The sequence below is a fragment of the Anomalospiza imberbis genome, chromosome 1, assembly GCF_031753505.1.
Source record: "Anomalospiza imberbis isolate Cuckoo-Finch-1a 21T00152 chromosome 1, ASM3175350v1, whole genome shotgun sequence".
Taxonomy (NCBI): Eukaryota; Metazoa; Chordata; class Aves; order Passeriformes; family Viduidae; genus Anomalospiza; species Anomalospiza imberbis.
In genome coordinates, this window is record NC_089681.1 from 44,231,900 (window position 1) to 44,259,691 (window position 27,792).

General features: G+C 38.5%; 1 protein-coding gene across 2 annotated transcripts; it reads left to right on the forward strand.

The window, feature by feature from the left end:
• Positions 1-4,000: 4,000 nt before the first annotated feature.
• Positions 4,001-27,122, forward strand: LOC137473911 (desmocollin-1-like). 2 transcript variants are annotated; one of them, XM_068190034.1, is made up of 17 exons: positions 4,001-4,301; positions 6,789-6,873; positions 9,436-9,638; positions 10,110-10,229; positions 11,400-11,555; positions 12,451-12,595; positions 12,860-13,026; positions 15,255-15,389; positions 16,284-16,469; positions 17,701-17,960; positions 18,159-18,301; positions 19,453-19,668; positions 21,145-21,378; positions 24,031-24,152; positions 25,212-25,448; positions 26,066-26,111; positions 26,196-26,330. In XM_068190034.1, exons 1-16 carry the CDS (start codon positions 4,263-4,265, stop codon positions 26,102-26,104), a joined length of 2,487 nt encoding a protein of 828 aa, XP_068046135.1. In that variant the 5' UTR covers positions 4,001-4,262; the 3' UTR covers positions 26,105-26,111; positions 26,196-26,330. The 2 variants fall into 2 exon arrangements, with proteins under 2 accessions (XP_068046135.1, XP_068046126.1); XM_068190025.1 differs by lacking the exon at positions 26,066-26,111 and having other exon boundaries at positions 26,196-27,122.
• Positions 27,123-27,792: the final 670 nt, after the last annotated feature.

Genomic DNA, 27,792 nt, shown 5'->3' on the forward strand with positions numbered 1-27,792 from the left:
CTGTGCCTCTCCCTTCTGAGGTGGCCTACCAAGGAATCAAATTTCACATCCAAGGATGCTTCCAAAATAAACATCTGGCTACAGGTTCTTGGTTACTTGACCAACAAAGGTTGCGCCATCCCGCTGCTGAGGAAAAAGTGGCTTCCATGTTTTCCAAATCTTTTTTGGTGCTATGTTGCTTCACGTGTAGTGAAGAACGGAGCACAGCCAGAGAGAAAAGTACTCTGACCTACCAAAGGAAGCATTAAGGACTGGTTTGCTATTCTATCTCAATAGTTTGCTATCTCAGCAGTAGAAAGTAGCTGATTTTTACAGAAAAAGAGTAGAAATAATAAATTATTGAATGATTCCTCCTACCTATAAAAATAGATATAATCTTTTCTCGCTTCCAACCACTAGCATTTTAGAACTTTCTGAATGAAAGGTGAAACTGCTTTTAATATCCAAGATCTAATTATTTTGATATTTAGATTATGAGAAAGTATGCAGTCCTTTGCAGCTTGTCTTCCCTGTATTGTTACCAATTGTGTATACCTCTAACATATTCCTATTTTCCAAGCTCAAGAATCTGGTCTGCTTAGTCTTCACATCTACAACCTTTTATTTTTGCTTTTCTTGGTACTGTTTTTGCTTCTACTACTCCTTTTATGAAATAGCCTAAAAGAATTGCAAATATATCCTTTTCAATATATGGAGGTACCTGTGGCTACAGAGAATATAACACTAAACATTAAAAAGTTTATATTGTTTCTTTCAAAATAATTACTGCTGGTTTATTTCCCTTTGATTGACATTAGTCACTGAGCTCAAGATATTTGCAGAGAACTATATAAAATCTGTTCTCAGTGAGGTAGCAGCCTGTTATTCTATTCATATTACATTAGCTCCATTACTATATTAATTTGAAATTTCAGTTATCAATTTAGCATTTTTTCACTCACCTATGAGTGAAACATGGTAACATTTTAGTTTTACTTTGGGTAGCTAGCCTTAAATATGGCTGTCATGAATAAGACTAATTCTCCATTGTTACTGTGTTACTTCTAATTGCCTTTCACACATCCTTTATGAAAAGATGGTCAGGTCTAGCTGCCAACTTCTCCTATAACACAACTTACATAATTCTTCTTTTCCCCATTTAGAAGCACTTATGATCACAGAAATACCTCTACTCCTATTCTAATTTTAATTTAGGATACTTTTTGGTGATAGGCTTTATCAAGCTCTTGGATGAAGCTCCTGCATTGAACAGGTGAAACTTAGCAATTTGTGTACTGAGTCCAGTCTTACACTCTGGTTGATTTTTGAGATGTAACTGCCCTCTATGACAGTCATACTAACTCTTCTCCAATATTTAAGATGTCTTCACATGCTTACCAAGCCCACCCTTTAATAATCCCTTATACTAACTGGTCTCCAAGATAATCAAATTACAAGTAATATTTTTTTTTGTTAAAACTTTTCCCCCAGGATTATCATGCATACCAGTGCTGTCAGAGTAAAACTGTTCGAGGATTCATTCTGCAATTATGTGACTCTGTTGTGGAAATTTGTAGGGTCTCTCTGTCCAAAATAGCATGAGACAAAGGAATGCTTTCCCCCCTCACACTGCTGTTGCTTGACTCTAGATCTAAGAATGCACTCACAGGAACTTAAAATATAAACACATCCATGCACACCTATGGTCAAAAGCATGGGGTGGGAAGAAGGTTAATTCAGAGCTCCAGCTATGAGAGATTGCTCATGATCAAACCAAAGCCTTGAAATCAGTGTATAAGCTCATGGACACACAGCTCATCAGGCAGGGATTTACTCCAGTTACACAATACAGCTCTTCCAATGGGCAGGACAGCCCATTGTCAAATACCTCTCTGCTGTACAAATGCTTCCTGGTGATGAGGAAGGCATGAATGACTCTAAAAAAGTGCTGTGACTAAAAGGCATTTACTCAGGTGGAATTTCCAACTGGATTTTTGAACAGCTGAGAGACTTTGATGCAACTGACATTAAGGAAGACCCAAGAATTTCTGGGAGAAACTCACAGTAGCACAGGATCACATGAAAAGCCAAACAAGCTGTGTCAAAGTCAATGGCCTCTCTAGCCCAGTGTACTTTCTCCAGCTGTGGCTGTAAGCCAACAGCCAGAAATATAAAGAACAAGGCAGCCTTGGGCTGAGGGTACCACAATCCCATCTCATTACTAATCCTGTCTATGTCTCTCCTTCCAGCATTTGCCCTATCTTCCCTTAACTCCTGCTTTCTGAACCACAGCAGCAGCATCATGTTCAGTGTAGGGGTCCATGTGTTACTGCAAATACTGAACAGCATGTAGGAGGAGGAAAACACGAGTGGTACGAAGCCAGGCCAGAATTTTAAGATTGTTAATTAGGGCTTTGGAATAGACAGTCTGGGTCAACCCAATCTAGGTACCTATTCTGACAGATGTGGGTTTGTCCCACACTGACACTAAGCAAAGAATTCAAAAGCTCAAAAATGAAGTTTTGACCACAAGGTAAATATTCTGAGTTATTAGGTTTGGATGGAAATTATTGCAGGTCCAGACAATTCATTCCTTTTCCATGTCCACAAGTGCTTGAACGGAGCATAATGAATTAAAATAGTTAGAAATTGGGTCCTATGCTTCCCACCAGGCTGGAAACCTCACTAAGGCAAAGTGGAGGGCCTGGTCCAGCTGCAGGGGGCTGCTGTGTGCTGCAGGGGACTGAGGGCTCTTACTTTGTGCTAATCTGAACACTTGAAGCGGGACAGCCACTGTGGGGTTGCTTCTTAAGACAAATAACACTTTACAAGTTCAAAAAAAAAAAAAAAAAGGTGTTACAGCCCTTTTTCCTCTGCCCCAACTGAGTCTGTTTATGGAATTCAGTGCAATGTTGGTATGTTTAGGGTGCAACCATCAGCAGAGCCATCCTACAACACCAACATGCCATGAAGTACTGCAGCACATAGTTGCGAATGTTATCATAGGTTATCATAGGTTACCAGAGGTTAACCTACAGAGTGCCCTGTGCCCACAGTGCACTGGTATGTAACCAGTTGCTCACACACCTCTGTGGATGCCCACGTGAGTAGAGGGGGGACATGGCCATGCTTTTAGGCATTTCAGCATTATCATGCCCACACAAACGTGCACATCCTACTACCACTGCCCGATGGTTTTACTGCTCCCTACCTTCTTGCCACCTACAGTCACTACTGGTGACCTTCCTCAGTGAACATCTCATGCTGTCAGATGCAACTGATCCTTCCTTATTAACTTAAAATTGTAAGAAACAGGTTTATTTTTTCCGAGTTTTTGCTCCTGAACTGTGAATTTCAATGTACACGAATGTAAACAAATAGTGCAATATACTCGGTCTCCTTCTTGACGTGCTATGGGACTAGCTACAACTCAGCAATAATTGTTTCTGAAGCAAAACGTGGAATAAAATGTAGCCGGCAATAGAAACACCATTCCTTGATTCAGGCTTGAAAGGTCTTTTGAGCGCAGGCTGTTCCCGTGGGAAGCCCACTTCCTGCGTGCGCAACCGCGTCTCCGGGTTTAGTACTGTTATTTCGGCTTTTATTCACCTGAAGCCACTTCGAAACCCAGAAGCCACACAGATCACAGATCACCACAATCGTCCCGAAACGGAGAAACCCGGCCGAAAACCCTAAACTTTGGCTCTGAGCGCAGCGTACTTTGGCCCGCCATGGCGGCCGCCGGCCGGCACCGCCCCGACGGGATGGGACGGGACCCGCCCGGGCGGAACCTGCGCCCCGCGGAGCGCGGCCCGCAGGGAAAGGGAAGACAAGGGGAAGGGTAGGGAGAAGGGAGTAGAGGCGAGGGTGCCGCGCCCGGGACAGCTCTGCCCCCGCCCCGGCGTGCCGCTCCCGGGCGCGGCTCCGCACGGCTCTGCGCGCTGCCGGCGCCGCGGCGGGGCGGGGTAGCGAGGGGAGGGGACGGGCAGCGCCTCGCCGCGGAGGTGGGCGGTGAGCGGGCGGGGTGTTCCTGCGCCGTGCCCGGGACGGGCATTACCCAAAAGGCGGAAAAAAAAAAAAAGGCAGTAATTAAAGTCGCCGCTGCCGCGCGCGGTCCCACCCTCCCCACTGGCCGGCTCCTGTGGCAGACGGGAGGGGACAGCAGAGCCGGGCTCCCGCGGAGTCGCGCCGCCACCTCCGCCGCCACTTCGCGCTCGCTCCCTCGCCCGCCGTGGCAGCACCGACGGCGGCGGCTCCCCCCTTCCCGCCCAGCCCCGCACACCATGGCCCCCGCATTCCCCCGCCTGGTCCTCGGCCTCCTGGTGAGTGAGGGAGGGGGGGAGGGAGCGAGCGGGATCACTGGGATGAGTGGGATGAGTGGGTGGGCGCCGGGGGGAGCGCAGCGCAGCGCGCCGGCCGCTCACACACCTGGCCGTGCCTTTCCCCCGCGCTGTTCCTGCTGCACCTCGGGTGCGCAGCGCGCAGGGGAGACATCCGAGCGGGTGATCTCTGCCTGGCTCTTGACTCCGAGTCGGGTTTCTCCTCGGCAGGGTCCTTGCGAGGGGCACAGAGCAGCGCGGAGGCTGCGCGGCCGCGGGGCGCACCTCGGGGGGCTTCGGCGCTGGCAGGAATCCAGCGGGATGCGCAGCTCGCGTTGGGACAGGTGGTCGGGTGGCTTTTGGAGCCTCCCGTGAGGTTACGCGATGGGCTCGAGTCGCTGATGCTGCTGCTGGATATTCATAGGAAAAAATACCGCAGTTCATTTTATTTAAGTCTCCCACTCTGCCTCTCCCCACCTGGTTCTCCTTATTCCGTGGGAAGGATTGTGCCACAGTGTGGAGCGTGTTGAGCTCTTCTGAAAGAGTTAGTTGTGCTTGAAACACTTTTCAGCGATTTCCTTTACATTCAGTTTATTTTATGTGTACATAATTATCAGCTCCAGAAAGGCCTTTGGCGGGTAGAGGAGGGTAGTTCTCTCTCACATTTTAATTTTTTAAAATTTATAGTAGATGAATGAAAGTGATTTGTCTTTTGTTTCCTAGCCCCTTTCCTCCCTATAAACATTGCATTCACAAAAAGAGGGCAGATGGTCGGTTGAACCTGTGAAAGAAAAATACTTGGTAGTGTTGAAGCACTGAATTTATTATTTTAATAGTAATTATATATGCACATTTTAATGATAATGTTACTATTTCAGACACTGTGTGCCTGCCTTTGCAAGGATATTAAAGTAAAACCAAAAGAAATGCAAGCACCTTTACTCATACATCTAATTTAAAAAAAGGAAAAAAAAATCTTCCATCAAGCAGAAAAAACCAAACAATACTCCAAGGAAAAAAATCCTGAGGTGTCTTCTTTGTGTAAAGTGAAAGGACATCACAACTTTTTTTTACCTGATGTTTCCTTATGTCTTGATGTCCATGAATAACTACCACTTACATTTATTTAACTCCTCAATAGTTTTTTGTGCTGACATCAGACTGGGCTTGGCATTACTATTTAAAAATTAGATGTCACATTGACTCTTAAAATATTTCAGAACAGTGTAAAAAGATGTTGTGATTTCAATAACTTAAAAATTAGTGCGATGTCTTTCAGGACAGTGTGTTGTATTAAGTGTCTGTTAATAAGGAAAGGCTACTAATACATAAGCAGGGATGTTTAAATTATTTGTATATATGCAATTTTTTTATCTGTGTATATATATAGGGAACTATATGAAGAGCTTTTATGCTGCAGACACAGCATTTTTTTTTCTAAAGGGTCCTAATGTCTTTCAGAGTTTAAAGTATTTTTATTTAAATATTTTCTTAATAAACATTAGAAGTAATTTTCAGGATTTCCATTAGCTATTTACTCCTTTATAGCTTTAATCCTAAAGGTATTGCAAAATAAAAAAGCTTTTCCTTTTTTGCTAGACTTTCATCCTGAAAGAGTAAATGCACATAAAAGGGTGGATAGATTTGTTTACATTTTTCTATGTCTTTGTTTAATTGTCTTTGTGATTTTTAGATTACAATTTTAAACATAGAGATAGAAACCAGGTAAAAACACACTCATATAATCTGAGATCAGGATTCACTTGCTCTGTGCTGAGGAAAATCTTTGTACCTCTATGCGATTCTTTTTAGAAAAATGTCTGGTTATCTCTACTCATCTGAATTTTTAGGAGGACCCTATTTTGTAACTGGTTATATGGGAGAGGACTGCTGTGATACATGACATTTTATTTATGTCATATCTAATTGCTGAAGCTACGTTTAATTAGTTTGTTGAGAATGCACTTTTAAGATGCAAAGTGGTCTATAAGTGCAAGTGTCGTCATGTGCTTTTAATGAGACACTTGTCCCTTTCATGTTCAGCATCACCACAATTCTACCAAACTGAGTGTTGATGTATTAAACCTTAATACTTAGAGACCTTGGATCTAAATTGGCCAGGAATGCTGTTAGAGGGAGCGCACAGCAAAGATGTATTTTATTCTTTCTCTTCTGAAGTAGGAGTGCAGACAAAATCCTCTAGTCAAAGGGAACTCTTGCTATTAATGTCAGTGGTGCAGTGATTTTTAGAAAAAACCAAAACATGACCTATGGACAAATACAGGAGCAGCAGTTCACTTGTTTCACAGTTTGAAACTTTGTGTGCTGTGCTGCACAGTACCTGAATTTTTAGGGAGGAGTTCTTTCTGTGCTGTTTCACTTGCTTGTCATAACAAACAAACAAACCAGCCAAAGTCAGCATCAGTGTCTAGTTCAAAATACCATGTAATTATGCGGGTTTTTTTCCTGATTTCTTTGTTTGTTTTCTAGGTGCTGAGTTTGTGCTGTGAAGCTTGCAAGAAAGTAATTTTTCATGTTCCTTCTGAACTAGAGGCTGACACGTTAGTTGGCAGAGGTGAGAGAAACTATGAAATTCCGAGCTTAACAACACAGCATTGCACCTTTGCTGGAGATGCTGTTAACAATGGAGGAGACTTATTTTTAATGGAATGAATGGATGACTGGAGAGCCAGCCTAACAGCTGGATCAGCCTTTTTACGAAGGATACGCCCTGTGTTTGTTATGGATTTGAACACCAGCTCCATGCATCCATTTGACTTTTGCATAAAGAGCTATTGTCAGATTACAGGATTTAATTTAAAACTAAAATGGCAGAATTTAATATTTTCAAAATTTGGAGTCTAAATCTTACTATTTAAATAAATGCTTGATATTCCAAACTTCACCCATAACCCATGGTCGTATGAAGAAGAGAATAAGTCTTTTGGACAAAGGAAATGATAAAAAAAGAAGACAAAACCTGCTTAACCAGGCACCAAGAGGCTGCTGCTTCTGTGTGAAACACGGGATGTGACTGCTCAGCAGTGCTGGCGCATTCAGAGCACATGAGGGGACGTGTTGCAGAGGTGTCCTGCATGCGCATTCTGCTGGGAGAGTGCTCCTGTCTGACTGGACGGTCTGCCTCAGTTTAGGGCAGTTTACCGGTGACTGGGAGGAATAAAGGAGACCAGAAAACATCCCACTCCTATTTTTTTCAGACTAGTCTTTCAAAGGCAGCTTTGAAAGGTGTGGCATAGGAGGTGCTGAAGGATTCTGTGCTGCCTGAGACCGAATTTGAGAATTCAGAGGTGCCCTTTGTGAGTCCTATGACAACAGAGAAGTGTGCTCCAAGTCTGCAGTCCTAATCCATATTTCTGTAGAAAGAACAAATAAAGTGAATTGGTAGTTCATCACAATTGCTCAGAAAAATCTAGCTTTATAGTAAAACTTCCTTGATCTTACTTTAAAAATTTAAAACAAGGAAGCTGCTACAGCTGTTTGAGTTTTCATAGACTTTAACATTTCTCTATGTAAATAAACTTCATTTATATAAAAATTAAACTTCATGTTATTGCAGTGCTTTGAAAGAACTTGTATAACATGGAACTCTCAATTATTTTTCCCCCAAAACTTTTAACAAAACAATTATAGCTCAAAAGACATTACTTAAGCATTTATGGAGAAATATTTTGCATTGATATAAGGACCATACCTTGACAGTGAAATTAGTCAGGATTTTCCATTTATCATAAGGGTTATTTATATCTTATACTAGAGGTTTTAAAGAGAAAAATAAAACCCCACAAAACTCTAACTAATGGACTGTAGAGTTGACTTATATAACCATTAGCAACAATATCTTCAATCTGGTATTTTTGGAAATGTTGTGCTGTAATAGGCAGCAGTATAAGGCACATTTAAGTGAGGCAGTGATATTCTTTTCAATACTTATTTGCACTGTACAGATGAAAAAGGATAGGAGTTACTCCTGCAGTACCATAGAAAGTCTAGGAAATCATAATTTGTGCATTTAAAGGACAGACTTAAGAGGAAGAAGAAATCAAATTGTATTTAAAATTATGCTTCCCATCTGTTTTTGCAGTTTTGAAAGTGGAATGAAATTTAGTTTATTGAAAATGTCATTTACATATACAGGATGAAATTCTGAACCTTCTTGAATTTTGCAATCAGCTTTCATACAGCAGTGTCCCACCCACTATGATACCATTGAAAGAGTATTGAAAAGTTTTGATTTTGAGACCATGACACACCTCTTGTTCTCTTCAATGATCATTTGTTTGGAGTTTGAGTCTCTGATTTTCATCCTTTTCAGGGTGTAAAATCATTCTTTCTTAGGGCTTGGGTCATATCCCGATTTTGCTTTTTCTCCAGCTGTAGTGCTAAACTAGTTGCTGGTGAACCGAGTTTACTGAAGTGCAAAAAATCTATTTCAGCCACAAGTGACAGCAAATACAATGAAAAATACCTGGGAAGTATGCTGAAATTACCTGTATGGATTCTATCACATGCATATTAAAAAATTGCTAATTGTTTGTTCTAGAGTTAATCTTTATCTCTCCCATCTGTCTGCCTCATAATTTAAAGGCCTTTGTCCTCCCCAGATTATTAAATCACATAGTACCAGTCAGTGCTTTCCTCCTGAGGGCAAAACTTCCAAGAGGTAACATCTTCATTGGGCATTTGCATTAATTAATCGTCTTCACCGATATTGTAGGGCATGGAGCACAAGGCAAATGTAATAGCTACTGCTCCAGTAATGGGCATGTCTGCAATGTTTTTTGCATTTAAATATACATAATTTCATCTCTGATGCTTCAATAATTTTACCAGTGTAATAGTGTTTCGTTGAGTGATATCAGTATAGCACCCATGTCATTTAGGAAGCACTAATGAACACAAGAGTGGAAATTAATGAAAACTTCATCAAATCTGAGTGCATAAGTGGGTTTTAAAATCAATATTGGTGTTGCTTAAATACTGAATGACAGGCTGTTGAAGACTCTATCTGTCAGTAAATACAATTTTTACTTGGGGCTTGGGTTTTTTTTTTTGTTTTTGTTTTATAAGTGATATTGGTTTTTGCTGTTTGAGTTATTGTTTCAATATTTTTTTACAGTTGATTTGAAAGAATGCCTTCAGTCTGCAGAGTTTATCAGTTCCAGTGATGGGAAATTCAAGGTTCTAGAGGATGGTTCTGTGTATACAACATCTGCTCTTTCTTTGTCTGCTGAGAAAAAGACTTTTACCATATTACTTAAGGACATTCAAGAACAAGTTCAAAAGAAAATACAGGTTGAGTTGGTGGAAGAAGAAAAAAAGGTTAGGTTCTAATTTCAAGATATCTTACTTTTTTGAAATACTATTTCACAGAGTACCGCTTCATACTAAGTATCTGTAGTTAAATTTTAGAATTCAAATAATCAGGCAAAATACTGGTGTAGAGTGTATTTTTGTTTAGCAATTGTTGATTACTGTGTTGCTTAGTCAGCAGATTTCCTTTCTCAAATGGGAGATGCTAGCTAGTAGCATAATCAGGAATGTCAAGAATCTTAAAAGCCATGTTTGAGGAATTAAAGCAGATCTTATTCATGCAAAGTATTACAAGAAATGAAAAAGCTTGGAATATTATCACAGATATAATCAGAAATGAAGACCTTGGAAAAACAAATTGTCAGTAGGAAGACTGGAATGGGGGGAAAAAGATGGAAATGCAGGAAGGCAGTTAAGCCATATATGCAGTTAAGAATATATGGATGTATTCTAATCTATCTTTCCATCTTCTTGACCCAGACACCGAATGCCAGGCATGCTAGAGATACAGTTCTCAAGAGAACTAAAAGAAGGTGGGGCCCTATTCCATCTGTCATGATAGAGAACTCACTGGGACCTTTCCCGCTGCAAATACAGCAGGTATATTTTGTATGAACCTTAATTTTATGACCCATGCTAGTTCTGTGTGTGACTTCTATGATAAAGAAAATTACCTGTCTTGTATTCTCTACCAATGACATTCCTGCTATTATTCCTCTGTCTTGTTCCGTCCTGTTCATTGTATATCTCGTGATCTTGTACCTGAAATAACTTGTGATCTTACTTGTTGGAGTGAAATGGAATTGTGCAAAAGTTGAAAAAACAAGAGAGACGTACTATCAAAGAGAGTTTGGCCAGGAAATCAGTTTGTGTAATTAAAAGAAAAACAACAGCAAACAACCCTCCACTAAACATTGCTTAGAAAAGGATTTTGTAAACACAGGCTGGGGTAAATTTTGCCTGCTTGTCTACATCCTTTCTGGAGCTCAAGGTGTGTACCTTCAGCCTTGAAGACTGACTATGGCTATGTTATTCAGAAAAGTAGTTAGTGGGAGAAAACAAGTAGGCGTGAAAGAGAAATGCAAGAACTAAAGTTATCATAGACCCATCTAGCCTTCACTAGATTACAGAGTGGCTGGTAGCAGATGTGTAGACAAGTGTAATGACAGAGTCTGTGAGAGCATTCTTCTACTAATCTTACCCTCCTAACTTCTGACATTCAGTAAATAAGGAAAGTATTTTGGGAGAAGAGTGTTTATAAATAGATAAGTCTAATGTTGCCTCCTTGGTGCTCATAATGAGATGCAGATGCTATCTGAATTGGCATATCTCTGAACTATATTCTATGTGGTCTTTATTCCTTCTTCCCTTCCTTCACTTTTTCTTTAGGTGCAAATCACATTCTCAGTAAATGCAATAAAACTAAAGTCTCTTGCACAGGTTCAGAAATAAGCCATCTGTATCTGAATATGCTTCATGTGTGAAGTATTCTAGAGAGATTAGATTTCAATTTTTTTTTCTTATACTGTCATCTCTTTAATTTGATAATTATACATTTATGAGTTTGAATTAACTCCCCTTCTCATGTACACACATTATAAAGGAAGGCAGTCACATGTCAGGCTGTTCTCCTATTCTGTGAACAGTAAATCAAGTTTGTTTTTTTTGTTTTAGGAGTTTTTGTTTGTGCTAAATATGATCATGAAAAGGGGGAAATGTATTGAGATGCTGTTGCTGTTTGTCCTGGGTCTTAAAAATGTCTTCTTATAGGTCCAGTCAGACACAGCTCAGAACTACACAATTTATTATTCTGCAAGTGGACCAGGAATTGATCAAGATCCAAAGGGTTTGTTTTACATAGAAAGAGAAACTGGAAATATCTTTGCTACTCGTGCGGTAGACCGTGAACAGTATCCAAGTTTTCAGGTACTGGCCTATGTTATGTAAATATAATTAAATATATATCTATCTATCTATATTATTTTAAATCTCTCATGCATATATTTGACAGTTGGGTTGCAGGGGAAATGGTAGCAAACAAGATCTGGAATCATCTGTCTATTCTGAGTAATATCCTTGGTGTTGAAGAGATAAAATCAGTAGCAAATAAATAAATAGCTGGTCATCTAGATCTTGAGAGTAGTTTTGCTTTTCACTGCTTAATCTCTAATTGCAGCATAAATATAGTGAGCTATCGGATTTGCATCACTTCTTGGGAGAATTTTTTAGAGAAGGTTGAAAAGATCTGCAGAAAACAGAAATAATTGTAAACTCTAGACGACTATGGTTTTCTGAATCTCTCAAGCTGTTCAGTTCTGTTAACAAGGTACACTGCTCTCTCTGCTGGCTGAGAAGTGTAAGAAGGAAGTTAGAAGTAACTTCTAAAACGTAATTTTCAGTACCTATTGCTGCATTTTATTAGGTTATGTTATAATGGGGAAAATAGTTTGGCTCTGGTTCTTGTTTTGTTCTAAATAACAATGTATACATCTACATTTTGATAGCTGAGGTACCTTGTGAACACCTGAAAAATAAGTGTTCAGGAAACTTGAAAAAAGTGATAGAGTTGGAGGAGGAGTCAGGGAGAAAGTGATTAAAGTACTTGTAGTGTGTGAGGAGTGGAAGAGGGAAAGACTGGAAAGCATTCAGAGGTTTTGTTCTGCTTTCACTCTAAGATAACAGTAACATCCCCTTCCATGTGCCTGAAGAGCCTGGTCTTGAGAAGGATGTGCTTGGCATGCTGTATTTGATTTCGTTTTATGGACTCCTCCATTGAACTAAAAGTTCTGCATGTTGCTTAAGCACTGAATTTTTCTTACAGATAATTTGCTTTGCAACAACTCCAGATGGTTATTCACCAGAAGTACCACTTGTGCATACAATCAGGATAGAGGATGACAATGATAATGCTCCATATTTTACACAAGACCTTTTTGAATTTTGTGTCCCTGAAAATTCCAGACCTGGTAAGAATAGTTTTAAATCACTGAACACACCACTACTCAGCTTTGCTACATACCAGTATGACTAGGTGTGATGCTGGCTTTTAAGACATTTCAGTGGGATTTCCTGGGAGTATTATATTACAGCAAAGGCTGAATTTGCAAAGAGCCTCAGTAAATGATCAAGTAGCTCTTTTCACATGTTGAAAACAGAAATACCTTTTCAAATAATTTTTTTACTATTTGTAGATTTTTCTGGAACTAAAAATCGCTGTATTATGTTCACAGGTATAGTTGTTGGGAAAGTGACTGCAGAGGACAGAGATGAGCCTTATACTCTGCATACCACGTTGAAATACCGCATTGTGTCACAAACCCCACCAATTACCCCAGCGTTTTCTTTACATGGTGACACCGGTGTCATCTCTGTATTACTGCCACAGCTGGACAGAGAGGTGATCTTTCCTGAAGCATTCTCAGCTGTCATTTAGTGCACACAGATAGCTTAACACTGCTCTGCTCTGCCTTTGTGAGACCCCACCTGCAGGGCATCCAACTCTGGGCTCCTCAGCGCAGGAAGGACATGGTCCTGTTAGAGCAGGTCCAGAGGATGGATGTGAAGAAGTTCAAATCCAAAAGTTGGAGCACATCTTCTATGAAGACAGGCTGAGAGAGTTGGAGTTGTTCAGCCTGGAGAACGGAAGACTCATTACGGCCATTTAGTTCTTAAAGGGGGCTTATACAAAAGGAGAGTGACCTATTTTTTTTTCCATGGGCAGATAGTGATAGGACAATGGGAGGTGGTTTTAAACTAGAAGAGGAGATATTTAGATTAGATGTTGGGAAGAAATTCTTTACTCAGAGGTAGTGAGGCACTGGAGCAGCTTGCCCAGAGAGGTTGTGGATCCTACATTCCTGGAAGTGTTCTGGACCAGGTTGTACAATGCCCTGAGCAAACTGATTTAGGGGGTGGAAGCTCATGGGGGTGAAGTCCCGTGGCATGGGCAATTTGGAACTAGATGATCTTTAGAATCCCTTCCAACCTAAGCCTTTCTATGATTCTATAAAATGCTGGCATGGGGTTCAACATACACAGCTTCTGTTTCATTTTTTGTTAACGTCTCTAAGGCTTCTTCTGAAGCTTTTCAGAAACCTGTAATTAGTCCAGAGAGTTTCTGCATAGATTACCATATGCTAGCTAACCTTGGCAGAGAACTTCCTACTGCTCAGCCATTCAACCTATAGATTTTTCACTTTTTTACTGAACACTTTCTCTGTTCAGGAAACCCATGAACCATTGTTTCCTCCTAATTAAGCTCGATTTGAATGCTTCTTGTTTCTTCATAGATAAGATGAACTGGTTTCTCTGGAAGTACTCAGTCATCCTATATTAACCAGAAATATCTCTAATAGTTGAAACCTAAACAATAATACACCATTTCTTAAAACTAATGTGCCACCCATTTATTTTTATGAGCTAGCTTTCAAGCAAGTAAAATACAGGATTTTTTTTTTTTTGATAGAATGTCCTGTGAGATAGTTTACACTAGGATAAAAATGACAGGTGCGTGTAGGTCAAAATAATAATAATTCTAACATGAGAAAGTAATTTTAGGAGACATTGCAACAGGCACAGCTTTTCTGAAGATAAAAGGAGTTATATTACAGCATACTTGTGTTGTTTCATGGCTGGAAATCCATGTAAAACATCATGTTGCAAAACTTTGCACTTGCAGATACAGTGCTCAGCTTTTTTAGCAGGAGAAAATTGCAGTGATTTTGAGCATCACTGTGATTACTAAGGAAGCTGTCAGAGTGACTACTTGAAGAAAGGAGGGATTGAAAAACAAATCCACTGTCTATCTTTTAAAGATAAACTTATGAAGTAGAACAGGAGATTTAATTCCTGCACCAGAGAAACCCAGTGCTACTTCCAGGCATTCAGAACTAGAGTTATTGTCTTTATTTACAAACTTTCTCTTTTTCTGCCTAATCCATCTGTACTGTCATATGTTCCCTCCCCACTACCCACACCTTTTTTTCCCCTGGTCCCCTTTTCCTTGGTTGTTCACATTACCAAAAAAAGCTTTCTGCTGTTCTGGTTCAAGTTAGGGATTTAAGTGGGCTGCTTCCTATTGGGGAGCCCCTTGGAACTGATAAGGATGCTGACTCCTTCAGTGCCAGACCCTGCCAAATGACAGGCATTGCCTTAACCTGTGTTGCCTAGAGAGAGGCTGGTTGCAGCACAGTTTTCTTCATCCTCAGTGAAATAAGAGACATGCATTGAAACACTTCACCTGTTGACAACCGGAGGGAATTCTCTGTTGCTGCAAAGGGGAGACAGCAGAAAGTGTGTCATCTGTATCTTCCAAAACTTCAGGTTCTGGAAAATAATGCTGACATTATGAGAAGCTTTATTTGATACAGGATGTAGCATGCGTGTTACTGACAGATGCTGGCTGAACTCAGTACTGCTTAGGCACTGAAAATTATTTTCTGCTTTTCCTTTTGATCTATAGGGCGAAAAGCCCCAAAACCAATTGTCTCATTTTGTTGGAAAGCACTGAATTTAGAGCAGAGTTATGGAACAGGAATGAAATATTTAGTTCTACTCCTGTGTGTAACTATGTAATTTAAAAAGTGAGTATGACAAACTTGTGTATGCTTTTATTCTTCTTTTTAGCTTGTACCCAGTTACACTTTGTTAGTTGAAGTGAGAGATATGGCAGGTCAGCCTTTTGGTTTGTGCACTACAGGAACAGTTGTCATCAAAATCGAGGATACGAATGACAATGCACCATCCTTTAAACAGTTACAAGTAAGTCTGCATAAGTAAAATGTCTGTATAAAGGTTAAAAAAAACATTTTCATCCCCTTTCTAATTTCCTGATGGACAGTCCCTCAAATTTTAAGTCTAATGCCCTGAGACAGTCAATGCCCATATAAATGCCTTTGCTTATTCCAGCCATGAGTATGATTCAGGGCAAAGAGTGTGTCTCAACAACTGTGTATGCATCTCAAATACCACAGGAGATTTTGTAATATGAAATATATGAAAAAATAATTCATTACTCATAAGGAATACATGTAATTTACCCTTTCTGTTCACTACTGTAGAATATCATCAGTAATATTAATTGAGAATCACTCTTATCTGCTCTTCTTCAGCTTGTACAGAATAACACAGCTCTTGAAAAAGATAAAAAAATACAAAAAATCATTTTATCTTTTGCCATCAAAGTAGAGATGTATTTAATCCTTCTTGGATTTTTGCAAGTTCTTGTTGGTTTATTTATTTATATATATATATATATATATATATATATTTACCCCAATGCCTTTTCTTATTCTCAGCTTGATCATGTTGAACGCAAATTACAATCTATAGCTGATGTAACTGAGGGAAACTGTGCTAATTTACCTTTCCTGGAAGCAGATTTCCAGAATTAATTATGTCAGTGATAATTTGAGTGTATGAAGAAGCTGAGATTTCAGTTGTGCTGTCAGGAAAGGTTTATTGTTTGATTCAGGGTATAAGGGATGAATGGGGAAAATACTCTAATGCATGAAAACAAAATAAATCATTACAGCAGCCTGGTAAATTTACTCCTTAGTTTGAAGTAGTCTTATTTAAATGTGGTGTTCTTCAGTCCTGCCTTGTGGAACAGTATTCTCTGATTTAAATTAATTTTTTTGTTTTGGGTACTCCAAGTATGAAACACGAGTGGAAGAAAACAGAGTGAGTGTAGAAATACTGAGAGTCTCTGTTGTTGATCTTGATGAACCTGGTTCACCTGGCTCAGGAGCAGTATATGAAATTATAAGAGGAAATGATGATCAGGCCTTCGAAATTACAACAGACAAAAACACAAATGAAGGAATACTGTGTGTTGTTAAGGTAAGTAAAAATTGAAGAGCTAGGGGAAAATTTATGGATTTTCAAGTTTTGTTTTTAAAACATAACACACAATCCTCATATTCCACACTGTTCCTCAATTTTGTGTGCTCAGAAGCCAAAGAATTTGGTTTTTTATTTCAGAAAAGGTTGGTGCTTTGGCCTGATTCTACAGTTGGAGTTGTTTAGACTTAGGGATTTAACTGAGGAATGCTTCATGGTTTCTAACAGAAATGAGAGAGCGGCAAAGCAGGGAAGGATTGAGCACCTCCTTCAGTCTTGTTCTCTCTGGGAGTTAAGTAGACTTAAGATTTCAGCATAAAGCTCTACAAGTTTTATTTTGCAGTGTACTGACTTCAGGTTTGCTTGAGTAAGGCCATTTACATATAAGAATTTGTGTCAGTTTAGTTATTTGTTATAAGTATTTTACAGGTGTGAGGTAAAAGGCCCATTGCATCTGTACTCCAGCAGATCCCTTTGCCCCTTTTTCATTATCTTTTATAACTGCCATAAGTAACTTCTAAGGAGTAGAAAAGATTAATATTAAATTTTGAATGTGTAAATTGTAGAGGTAGAGATGCTAGTAATTTTTTTAATTAATATTGTTTATTATGGATTTTTTCTTCCTAGTAGTCATTAGAACTTTTTCTAAAGCTCTGTCCCTAGTATATGAACACAGCTGAAGTTTCTTACATTTATTGTAATGATGTAGTAGACTAGAGAATATTATGACTAGGATAATATTAGCTCTATTAAAGGCATAAAATGACTTTGGAGAATGTGTCTGAAGAAGAAATGGTAGTTCCTTACTGTCAACTCCATAAATTCTTAGGTGGATTTACAGCTTCTAGAAAGAAGTGTGATTGACTATTGGTGAAAAGGAAGTATATGTAAGCTAAAATAATGGACTAAATATGGAAGAAGAAAATCCCCAACTAAATTTAATTGCTTTCTCTTATTTCAGTAAATAATTTTCAGAGTATTTTTCTGAAATTTTGCCGTGGTACTGCATGCTTGGGTATTTTTCAGGCCCTTTTCTTTGACTAACTTAAAATTTTACATTAAAAAAGAAATCATGTCCTTTTACTGTGTCTCAATGGCTTATTTGAGGACAGCTGGCTTCTTTTGTAAATAAATGTGGTACATTTACAGCTGTAATAATTGCATGGTGAAAAGAATGTTAAGTTTTGTATTGGTTCGAAGGGAAAAAAACACTGCCTCACCTTTGTTACAGGGACTGGACTATGAAACTGCCAAGCAAAGGATCTTGGTGATTGGAGTCAACAATGAGGCACCCTACCTGCTGGCTCCCCATTCACAGCAACTTTCCCAGAGCACCTGCTCTGTTACCGTGCATGTCCTGGATGTGGATGAGGGACCAGTGTTTAAACCCTGTCTGTTGCGCTTAGACGTTAAAGAATGCGAAGATATTGGGACGGCTATTGGGAGATATGTAGCAGAAGATCCAGAAAGTGGAAATAGTGAGGGCATAAGGTATGAAACATCTTTATTTACAAGGTGTTTTTGGAGTACAGCATGGGTGGGATACGGAAAGGGGGAAATTGTTGTTGAGGCTGTATGTACGTGTGTGCACCTGCACACCTGTCAGCGTACATGTATCTAAATATGGGTGTGTGTACATACACGTGTGCTATGTTTGGGATCTTTAACAAGACAAATTCTTCTTCACAGATACCGGATACCACCTGGCCAGTGTAATTGGATCAACATAGATGACAAGTCAGGTGAAGTCAGAACTGTTAGGGTCTTGGACCGAGACATAGGAGAAATGAGACGAGGTCAATGCAATGTCACAGTCCTTGCAATAGATAGAAGTGAGTACTAAATATTGTTGGAGTTCCCTGTGGTGTGTAACAGATGTTTATGTGCAAATATAGTGTGGGGACAACTGTAGTGGTTCAGACCAGTGGCCTACCTAGTCCATTGTCTTGTCTTTGTAATAGCTCTGTCAAATGCTTATGGATTATTATTTAGCAGGGAGAGCCTTTATAAATCAGGCACAATCTCAATGCTTTGAGAAGTTATCTGCCCCATTTAAAATCCTTTAGTAATTTTAAGTTGAGAGATTTTTTTCTGGAGTATATTTTTTCTATTTCTTGACAATTCTTTTTAAAGTGACAGCTCCTGGCAGTTGTGAGCCAGACAACAGAGAAAGCGGAGAGATCTTTTTGAAAAGAAGTCATTGAACTTGCAGTAGAAAATTCAAACTCTCTCCAAATTTGCATTTTAAAGTCAAATATAAATAATACAAATTTAAATTGTTTAGAACTTCTATTGTCTATGTAGTAAACATGATATAGGTATCTGCAATCAACTATTTCTAGAAAAAGAATTAAAAAGTAGACTTGATGTAATTTCACTGGAATGCCTATGACTAGCATTGACCATTTGCATATTGGAAAAACTGTAATTGGAAGGAAGAGTTCATTCATTTCTTGCTTATTGACTTTGGTGACATGGTATGTGCCACTGATGAATGCATGGTGACTTAAAGGGTAGAGGACAGAAAGAAGTGCCTTGTTCTCTTATTGTTTTTGTTCCCAGGAGAGGTGAAGGTAGGGAAAGTGTAATTAATATTCTCCTTCCAGAAGTTAGAAGGCTGGAGATCTTCACTTTCTGCTTTTGTCTCTGCTCGTCATAGTGTCCTTTAGTCCTGGTTAATGAGCTCTTACTCTTCTGTTAGAGTAGTATGTGTTCCCACACAGACACACACACTCAGCAAAATACAGTCTGAACATGCAGAATATGGAGATGTGGGAGCTGCTGATGCATCTGCAAAGAGAAGCAGCCAAGAAAGAGGTGTGAGAACTCCCCCTCTCTCTCTGGCTAAATCAGCAATTGCTTTCCACCTTACTTCTAAACACAAATATTACAGTTGATGATATTTAATTGTGAAACTTTGGACCAGAAATTAATGTGTGAATGTTAGAAGTAAGTGCTAAACCTAGTTATTTTTATCTCATAGATGGTAAAACAGGCACTGGAACAATTCAGGTTTGCATCGTGCCTGGCAACAAGAATTTCCCACGAATCACTCAAACAGACTATGTCATGTGCAGAGACAGAAAACCGATTTGCCTCACGGCACAGGATGACGATGAGGCTCCTTACAGCGCACCCTTTGTGTATCGCATAACCGACCGAAGACTGGCTTCCATGTGGAAGTTAACTCCGCACGACGGTATGTTAAAACTTCCTCCTCCTCACTCAGCTGCAGGCTGCCAGAGGAGGCTTTGCTATCTCTCACTTACGTGTTCTGCAAGAATAGATTGGAGGAATCTCTGTTTGGAATTGATATAGTCAGAGGAGCTACTTTGGTCAATGGAGCTCACTGATGGTCCCTAGTGGTACCTCTATTTCCACTCCAGTGAGAAGGAACCCACAGAGAAATGACAGTGTTGGCATCCCAAAGGCAAGGAGAAAGATCTCTCTCTTAAAGCATAAATAAGAATCTGTCCCTAGCATCCTTTGGTCAGCAATCATCTTCTTTCTGAAATTATGATGTAAGAAGATCAGGAGAAAGAACAAAATCTGACGTAATGCATTGCATCAACACTTGGAAAACTAACTATAGATTCATAATTCATAAGGAATTTAAGAATGAAATGGCTAGTATTCCAAAGAGAAATAAAACTTTTCTTAGTCTGTTATTATAGTGGAGGACTAGGAAACTGAAACTTTACCTAAAATTGATTATAGGCTGACAAAAAAAAGTTCTGGAAATTTTTATGTTACTACTGCTGGTACCCAGCACACTTTTTGTAAAGCTGACCTGGGCAGTAGATAAACAGTTAATTAGCAATCACTGTTTCCTGAAATTTGTTGATATAAAAAGTTATAGCTGATGGTGGTTTCCTGGTGGTTGCCAGATGATGGAAACAAGAGCAGCACATACATTTGCTGCTATGGTGACATGAATTAGTTGCAAAGGACATGATTCTGTAGCATTTCATCAAATATTCACTAAGAAAGGCAAAAGACAGAAAAGTCTGAAAGCAAAGACATCTAAGAATTTCAAGTTTTGTATCAGACAAATTGAAAACCACATTTTGGATGATTCACATTGTTTCATATAGCTCATCATAAAACAACCATTATGTAGATCAGTGTCAGTCTTGTACATTTCTTTAAAAATTATTTCTTTTACCCCTCAAAGAATATTAATGAATTATTGCCTCTAAACAGGGCAGCAGATTAAATGGATTTTTCCCCCACTGGAAATAGTCATTCTCCCTGAATATAGCAATATAACTAGAGTAGAAGAGGTATCAATTAAGTTTATAATTAATTAGTCCAATCACACTACCAAAAGCCTTTTTAATAAATGTCAGTTTAGTTGATGATCTTTACTACTAAGCCCAAGTGTTGTCATTTCCTATAATGAACTAAATCAACTTCAGAGTTTCAAATCATGTGTTTTCAGAGGGTTGTATAAGGTATACTTTGTCAGTTCTAACATTTAAAAGGTGCCGAAAGTATAAATCCATTCAAGATCTAGTTTTCTATCAACACATTTAATCTAACTTGAAACTAATTACTGTGGATCTGGTAGCAGTATAGCTGTAACAGAAGGGAAAATTGTGATTATAGTCACATTTGTGACAACTAAGTTCCAAGCATCATTGACCCTAGATCTGGTTTTGTCTTCTTTTTACAGATAATTCTTGGTATCTTTCACCTAAGAGTGATACTCCATATGGAATTTATGAAATTCCTGTAAGTGTGATGGATAATGGAGGAAAGAGAGGAGAGAACATAGTAAGAGTTAATCTCTGTGACTGTGTTACTCCAACTGAATGCGACGGCAGAACTCGTCAGCTTTCTGGTGGAAATGTTACCCTTGGTCTCTGGGCCATCCTTGCAATGATCTTAGGATCATTATTATTGCTGCGTAAGTACATTTTTTTAAAACATAAAGTACAATTCACTTTATTATAAAATTAGCTGCGACAACCAGATTCAAACTCGATTCAAACATTTTTTATTTTGGCTGTTATATAGCCGTCATCGGTGACTTAATGTACCTGCTCTGTTTATATCAGTATCACAGGCTTCCTGCTCTCATCTTGTGCTGTAGTTACTGTGTGGGGATTTCTGTTTATTTGTTTAAGTATATTTTGTGTGAGATGTCTGTATGTTCATGTAAGTGAGGCCAAAAAAACCTGTATTTAGCACTTGAACCAAAAGACTTCAAAATAGCTTGTGAGTTCTAGAAACAATTCTGTTTCTAGGAATGCTGAAATCATTTTTCCAGAGTATTTTGTGATTTCTGTTGTGTTGTGTATTAAAACATGGAGTATCTGAGACACTGGATTTCACAAGGGATTTTACAAGAGCCCACATAATCATGAAACCATTGAATATAAGGAGTTGAAAGGGACCCATCAGGATCATTGCGCCCAAATCCTTGGCTTCACACAGGTGCCTGAGAACATTGTCCAAACACTTCCCGAACTCTATCAGGCTTGGTGCTCTGACCACTTCCCTCCAGAGCCTGTTCCAGTGCCCAACCACCCTCTGGATGAAAAATCTTTTCCTGATATCCGACTTAAACCTCCCCAAACTGAGCTTAATGCCATTTCCTTGTCACTGGTGACAGCAGTGAAGAGATCAGTGTCTGCGCCTGAGCTTCTCTTGAGGAAATTGTAGACTGCAGTAAGGTCTCCCCTCAGTTTCTTCCATGCTGAACAGATCAAATTACCTCAGCACCTCCTCATACAGCTTTCTCTCAAGCCTCTTTACCATCTTCATGGCCTTTCTTTGGACACTCTTTAATAGCTTAAAATCTTCCTTATATTGTGGCATCCAAAACTGCACACAGGTGAGGCCACTCCAGTGCAGAGCAGAGCAGGACAATCCCCTCCCTTGCCTGGCTGGTGATGCTGTTCCTGATGCACCCCAGGACAGGGTTGGCCCTTCTGGCTGCCAGGGCACTGCTGATTGATATTATATTTGCCAAGAACCCCAGGTCCCTTTCTGCAGCTCTGTTCTCCAGCATCTCTTTCCCCTGTCCCCACACACATCCAGGGTTGCCCCATCTGAAGTGCAGAAACATTAAAGGACAAGTTGAATAGTTCACAGCAGACCAAAACCTTGAATAGATGTTGTGCTATTGGAGCTGCCCAAAACTTAACAGATTCTGAGAAGAGTAATATTGCTGTTAACCAGTGAGAAAATGACAGTGATATATTAAAGCAAAAGCAAGTTTTTTTTTTGTTTGTTTTTTTTTTTTTTTTAATAAAATCAAACACAGTCTAACTAATAACACCCTTAAAAACCACAGAGGACATGCTGAAGTAGCTAGTATTTCACAATTTGGTTTTTGATTTTTTTTTCCTTCTTTCTTATCCATTTTTTCTGGTCATAGTAAAACTGTCTTGCTCCCGTTGAATCTCAGCTAGCTGTTCTTACTTAAGTAGCTGGAACGCTGGGACCTGGACATGTTTTGAAAGCTAGCTAGATCAATGTTTTATCTCAGTGGGGCAGGTACCCAAATTTGGGATATATCCTGAAGGTGGAATTTTCAGGTGTGGGAACATGAAGTAGGAGAGCTGTGTGAAACGTCACCTACCTCTTTTTCACTGCCTCTTGACTGCATCAATTACAAACAGGTCCTTTATTTTACTGTGGATAGGTTTTATCCTTTACATCCTCTGCTCAATGCTGTCATGGATGTCTTCTTCCCATCTGTCAGCATCAGGAAGCAACCTGGTAGAATCATTGATGCAGATCTCTCTGATAGCTGATGCTACAGAAGCTAAATTAGCTTGAAAGTGGCTCTTGGCCAATTTTGACAGAAGTTTATATGTTCAGAAATCAAATTTCTCAGTGGGCAGTTAGGCAGAACTCTTCCTTGTGGGCTTTATTTTTAAGCTAACAATTTGAAAAGTGCAGAAAACAGAATGTTTCTCTGAATTAAAGGTTTAGTCATTTGTTTAGGAAAGGTATTAGTTAATCATGATTCTATTATTCAAAGTCATTTTTAGGTGAGTTTCTGACAACAAAAAATAGTATTAATAGGAATAAAATTAATGCAAGGGATTAAATTGTTCTATAGCATAATCCTGGAAGTCCTCTAGGATTCTGCTGACCTTTCCTGTGAAGCAGAAGTTTCTGGCATTGGGACGTTTAGCTTGCCTATTAGTGCCTTATGATATAATTTGACATTTGCATATTCAGACATGAAAATATCTCCTGTACAATCTAATTGTAGGCATAAGACACGATTTTTCACCTGGGTTTGGACTAAATTTTTCATTACTGTGAAATTGTGTAAGTCACAGTGCTTTCATAAAGGATGTTTGCATTTTTTTGGAAAAACCAGATGTGTTTTGGAAGAATGAAATAATTCTACAATGCAGTGATTACTCCCTATACTGTTTGGTGAAAAAAATGTGAATATATAAAGCTTTAAGTATGGGCATTTTTGGAAATGAATTTCTTTTTCAACCATTCTTGATGCTTAGGCCCTTAAAATTCATTATCCAACATAAGTAGATACCATTGTGAGGTAAAATTTATAGTATTATTTCCTTTTCCATAGTAATCCTGATCACAATTTGTGGCTGCTGTGGCGCTGGTGTAATGCACAGGCAGGTGACTGATGATTGTGCCAATCACAATTTAATCATTTCAAACACAGAAGCTCCAGGAGAAGAAGTGATGGTAAGTTATCTCTTTGTTTCAACACAGAAACTTGCAATTGAGATGTCCATAGCATTGCAGTTTGAGAACAGGACCACCTGTCAGTAAGTGATTTGATAAAGGAAATAAGCAAACAATGAAGGGATCATTAGATGTACTTTGCTATTTAACAAGAATTTGGAAATTCTTACTTTAGGCAGAGGTGGTAGTACTATATACATTTAAATATACCTTGTAGTCGTTAGGCTGGCTACTTGTAATTCTTCCAGATTTTAAGGATTTTGTTGGTAGCTTCAGGTGAACATTTTAATAACATTTCCAGTCATTTTCAACAAGGAGATTAGATTGAAATTAATTATTTTGCCTATGTTGAAAATGTGTTACTGGCAAAACATTATTTTTCCTTGGAGAAGGATTTATATATTTAGCAGATAGCTGTGTAAATTTCATGTGCAATTTGTGCCCTTCCCCTGAAAAATGACCTCAAATGCAGTTGATTTCATGAACAGGTCCATGTTCATGAAATTTTTCTTGCTTTTGGCATCTAAGCTTCTTTCAGTCTACCATGAACATAGTTCAGTCCGGGACTGCATTAATGCAGAATAACTTAGCTCTTTAGACTACCTCTTTTCTGTCATCCTCCACCCCCTGACATTGTCTTCCTCAAGAAGAGGAGATGAGTTTAAAAATAATATTTCATGTTTCAAAGCAAGAAATCGTTATGGTGGCACGAGTAAAATTTCTTGTTGCCTAGGAAGAATAATGTAGTGCCATTATAAGCTGGAATATGGATTATATGCCTATATAAACTTCCATTTTTTCATATCATATCATATCATATCAATCACAGATATCCTCTCTTCGCTCTTGTCTTAGTATCCTTTCCCAAGATTATTTACTGATCTTTAAACACTAAGGATAGCCTTTTGTTCAAAATATCACAGTGCCAAGAAAGAGACTTCTCAAATTTCAGTTGTGACAGTTTCTGATTGCCATTTCTTCTTTTTGAATTAAAAATGAAAAAGAAATTAGGAGAAAAAAAGATGTCCTCACTACTGCTTTTTTGTTTTGTTTGTTTAGGATCACAATATAATTCCTCTACAAAATACATGTGATCAAGGAGGGTATGGAGTAAAGACAGGAGAGCAGCAAACATTTGAAATGGTAAAAGGAAGGGGGCATACCTTGGAATCAGTCAAGGGAGGTGGACATCAGACTCTGGGATCAGTTAAAGAAGGAGGAGGACAGACTGTGATGGATACTTGTAGATACTCCTACTCAGAGTGGCATAATTTCACACATCCTCGTTTAGGTGAAGTAAGTATTCTGAAACTGATTTTCTTTGAAGTGTAGGTTATGGTCAATATATACAAGCTTTTCAAGGAAGATTTGTAAATGTGCTAGAAAGGTGGCTTTTTGGTTTTGGTTTCGTTTCATTTTTCCTCTGCTTTGATCCTCTGCATCCCCTTTGGAATGTTGCTCTTTCAAGGAGTAATCCTTGACATATTTCAGGCATAAGTGTAAATTACTTTCTTCTCTTGGCTTAAGCTATAGGCAGTGTGCTGTTTTTCATTTTGAATAATTACTGAAACTTTTGTTAGTTTTTCTGAGGATGTCTGTTTGCTTTTAGTCTAACTGCTTGCTTTGTGCTAATTTAAACCTCATTCTTAGCAATGGTGCAGGAATGAATGTACAGCATTAAAAATATAGTCCTTTTCTTGGAGATCAAAAAACTCACTACTTGTCTAACTAGTTTTGTATAAATCAGTCTTCCTTTAATTTTCAGTGAATTTTAGTTGCTTGACAGGTTATTTAAACAGGTTCTTCCTCTTTTATTGTTACATATGTAATTAGTAGAAATTATTTCTTTATTAAATACTTATATTTTGTAGTCTTAATGATATAGACCAATCATGTGCATTTTTTGTATGTAGGAATCCATTAGAGGACACACTGTGATTAAAAATAATTGAATGAAAGGTAAATCAAAAAGAATTATTTTTTTGCAATATGTTTAGGATAACAATTTAAGAAAATGATGAGATCTGTTCTGTTCCTATCCAGAAGGTGCACCTATGCAGACAGGATGAAGAACAGAAGCATTCTGAAGATTATCTCCTTTCATATAACTATGAAGGAAAAGGATCCTTGGCTGGCTCTGTAGGCTGCTGCAGTGATCAGCATGAGGAAGAGGCACTTGACTTCTTAGATCAGTTGGAACCCAAGTTTAGGACATTAGCAGAAACATGCATCAAAAGATAAATTGCCTTTCACAGGGCTGAAAAAAAACCTGTAAATAAGTGGCTGTCATACTTTTGTGATATTAGGTACTTTGGAATTGAGAGGGGTAGAGGTTTATCAAAATTAAGATAGACTGGTGAGAGTGTAAATAACTCTTGCTTTAAATTTACATTTTCTTACACTGGACACATTCTATCAGAACAAAAGGATTCAAAATATTTTAGGTTAATGTAGTAATGCTAGTTTCTACTTAGATTTTGTTTTGTGTTCTTTGTGATTGCTCACAATGCAAATCTTGGTGTTCTTTTAGTTAATTATCCAGCTTCAAAATTTTATTATATTTGGCTTTGGAGAGGAAAGCTTTATAACTCACTGTTTCTTTGTTTTCTTTTAATTTTTGTAGAAATGAAGCAAATCATATTGTTGGTGGATATCAAATACCTTTTTAACTTATATGAGCTGAGATACAAAATATTTTTTAATTTTGGACATAAAAATACTTACAAATATATTAGAAAACTTTACATTTTGATTGAAAATTAAATATATATATATATTGTATATATGTAAAATAATATTCAAAAATATATTTTTCTCCTAATGGGTTACCACCCATCAAACTTTCTATCCTAAGGGATTTATGGCATCACCACATAAGGTATCAGCATTGTATGCAAGGATGTATTTTTCTTTTAAGGAAATAAGAGATCAAAAAAAAAAACGCAATAGAGGAAACTATCATATTTCAAATGAATGCAATACAAATCTCATGTTTACTTCGCACAAGTTTGTACCTCAGTTTCTTGTGAGTTTTGACATAGTATCATTGCAGAAATGATGACCATTGCCGAGAGTTTTGTCCAGTGTAGCTACCGCTACCTTTTCTACTTGCCCTGCTATGGACTTCATTAAACTCTTTCTTTTTGGAAGTAGAGCTTGACAGAAGATACGGCTCAAATGGATTGACAACACTGTGTTAATAATGTGTTTTTGAGATACATTTTTATTGAGAAGCAGAATTACAGTGGGAGAAACCATCTGTTTTGAGTGTAATTTCAGGTAGTTGTAGAGGTCAGCGTTTACGCACATCTCTGGCAGAAACCGTCTGAATCCCATTTGTTACTGTACTAGATTAAGCATACATATACATTATATACATATATATATATACACAAACACACAAAAGTCTGAAATACCTTTGGCAGTTGACAGTAGTGGGACTTGAATGCTGCCATAAGCAGCAGGTGGAATTCCACCTCTGCTTCCCAGGTTTTAAGTGTTTTTTAATGTTTGCACTCCTGGTTAATAATCTGTCTTCTGCACTCTGGGAATTCTCTTGTGCCTTAAAAGAACATCTCGGTGCCTATGAGAAACTCGTGCAATTACTTATTTCTCGGTGCCTATGAGAAACTTGTGCAAT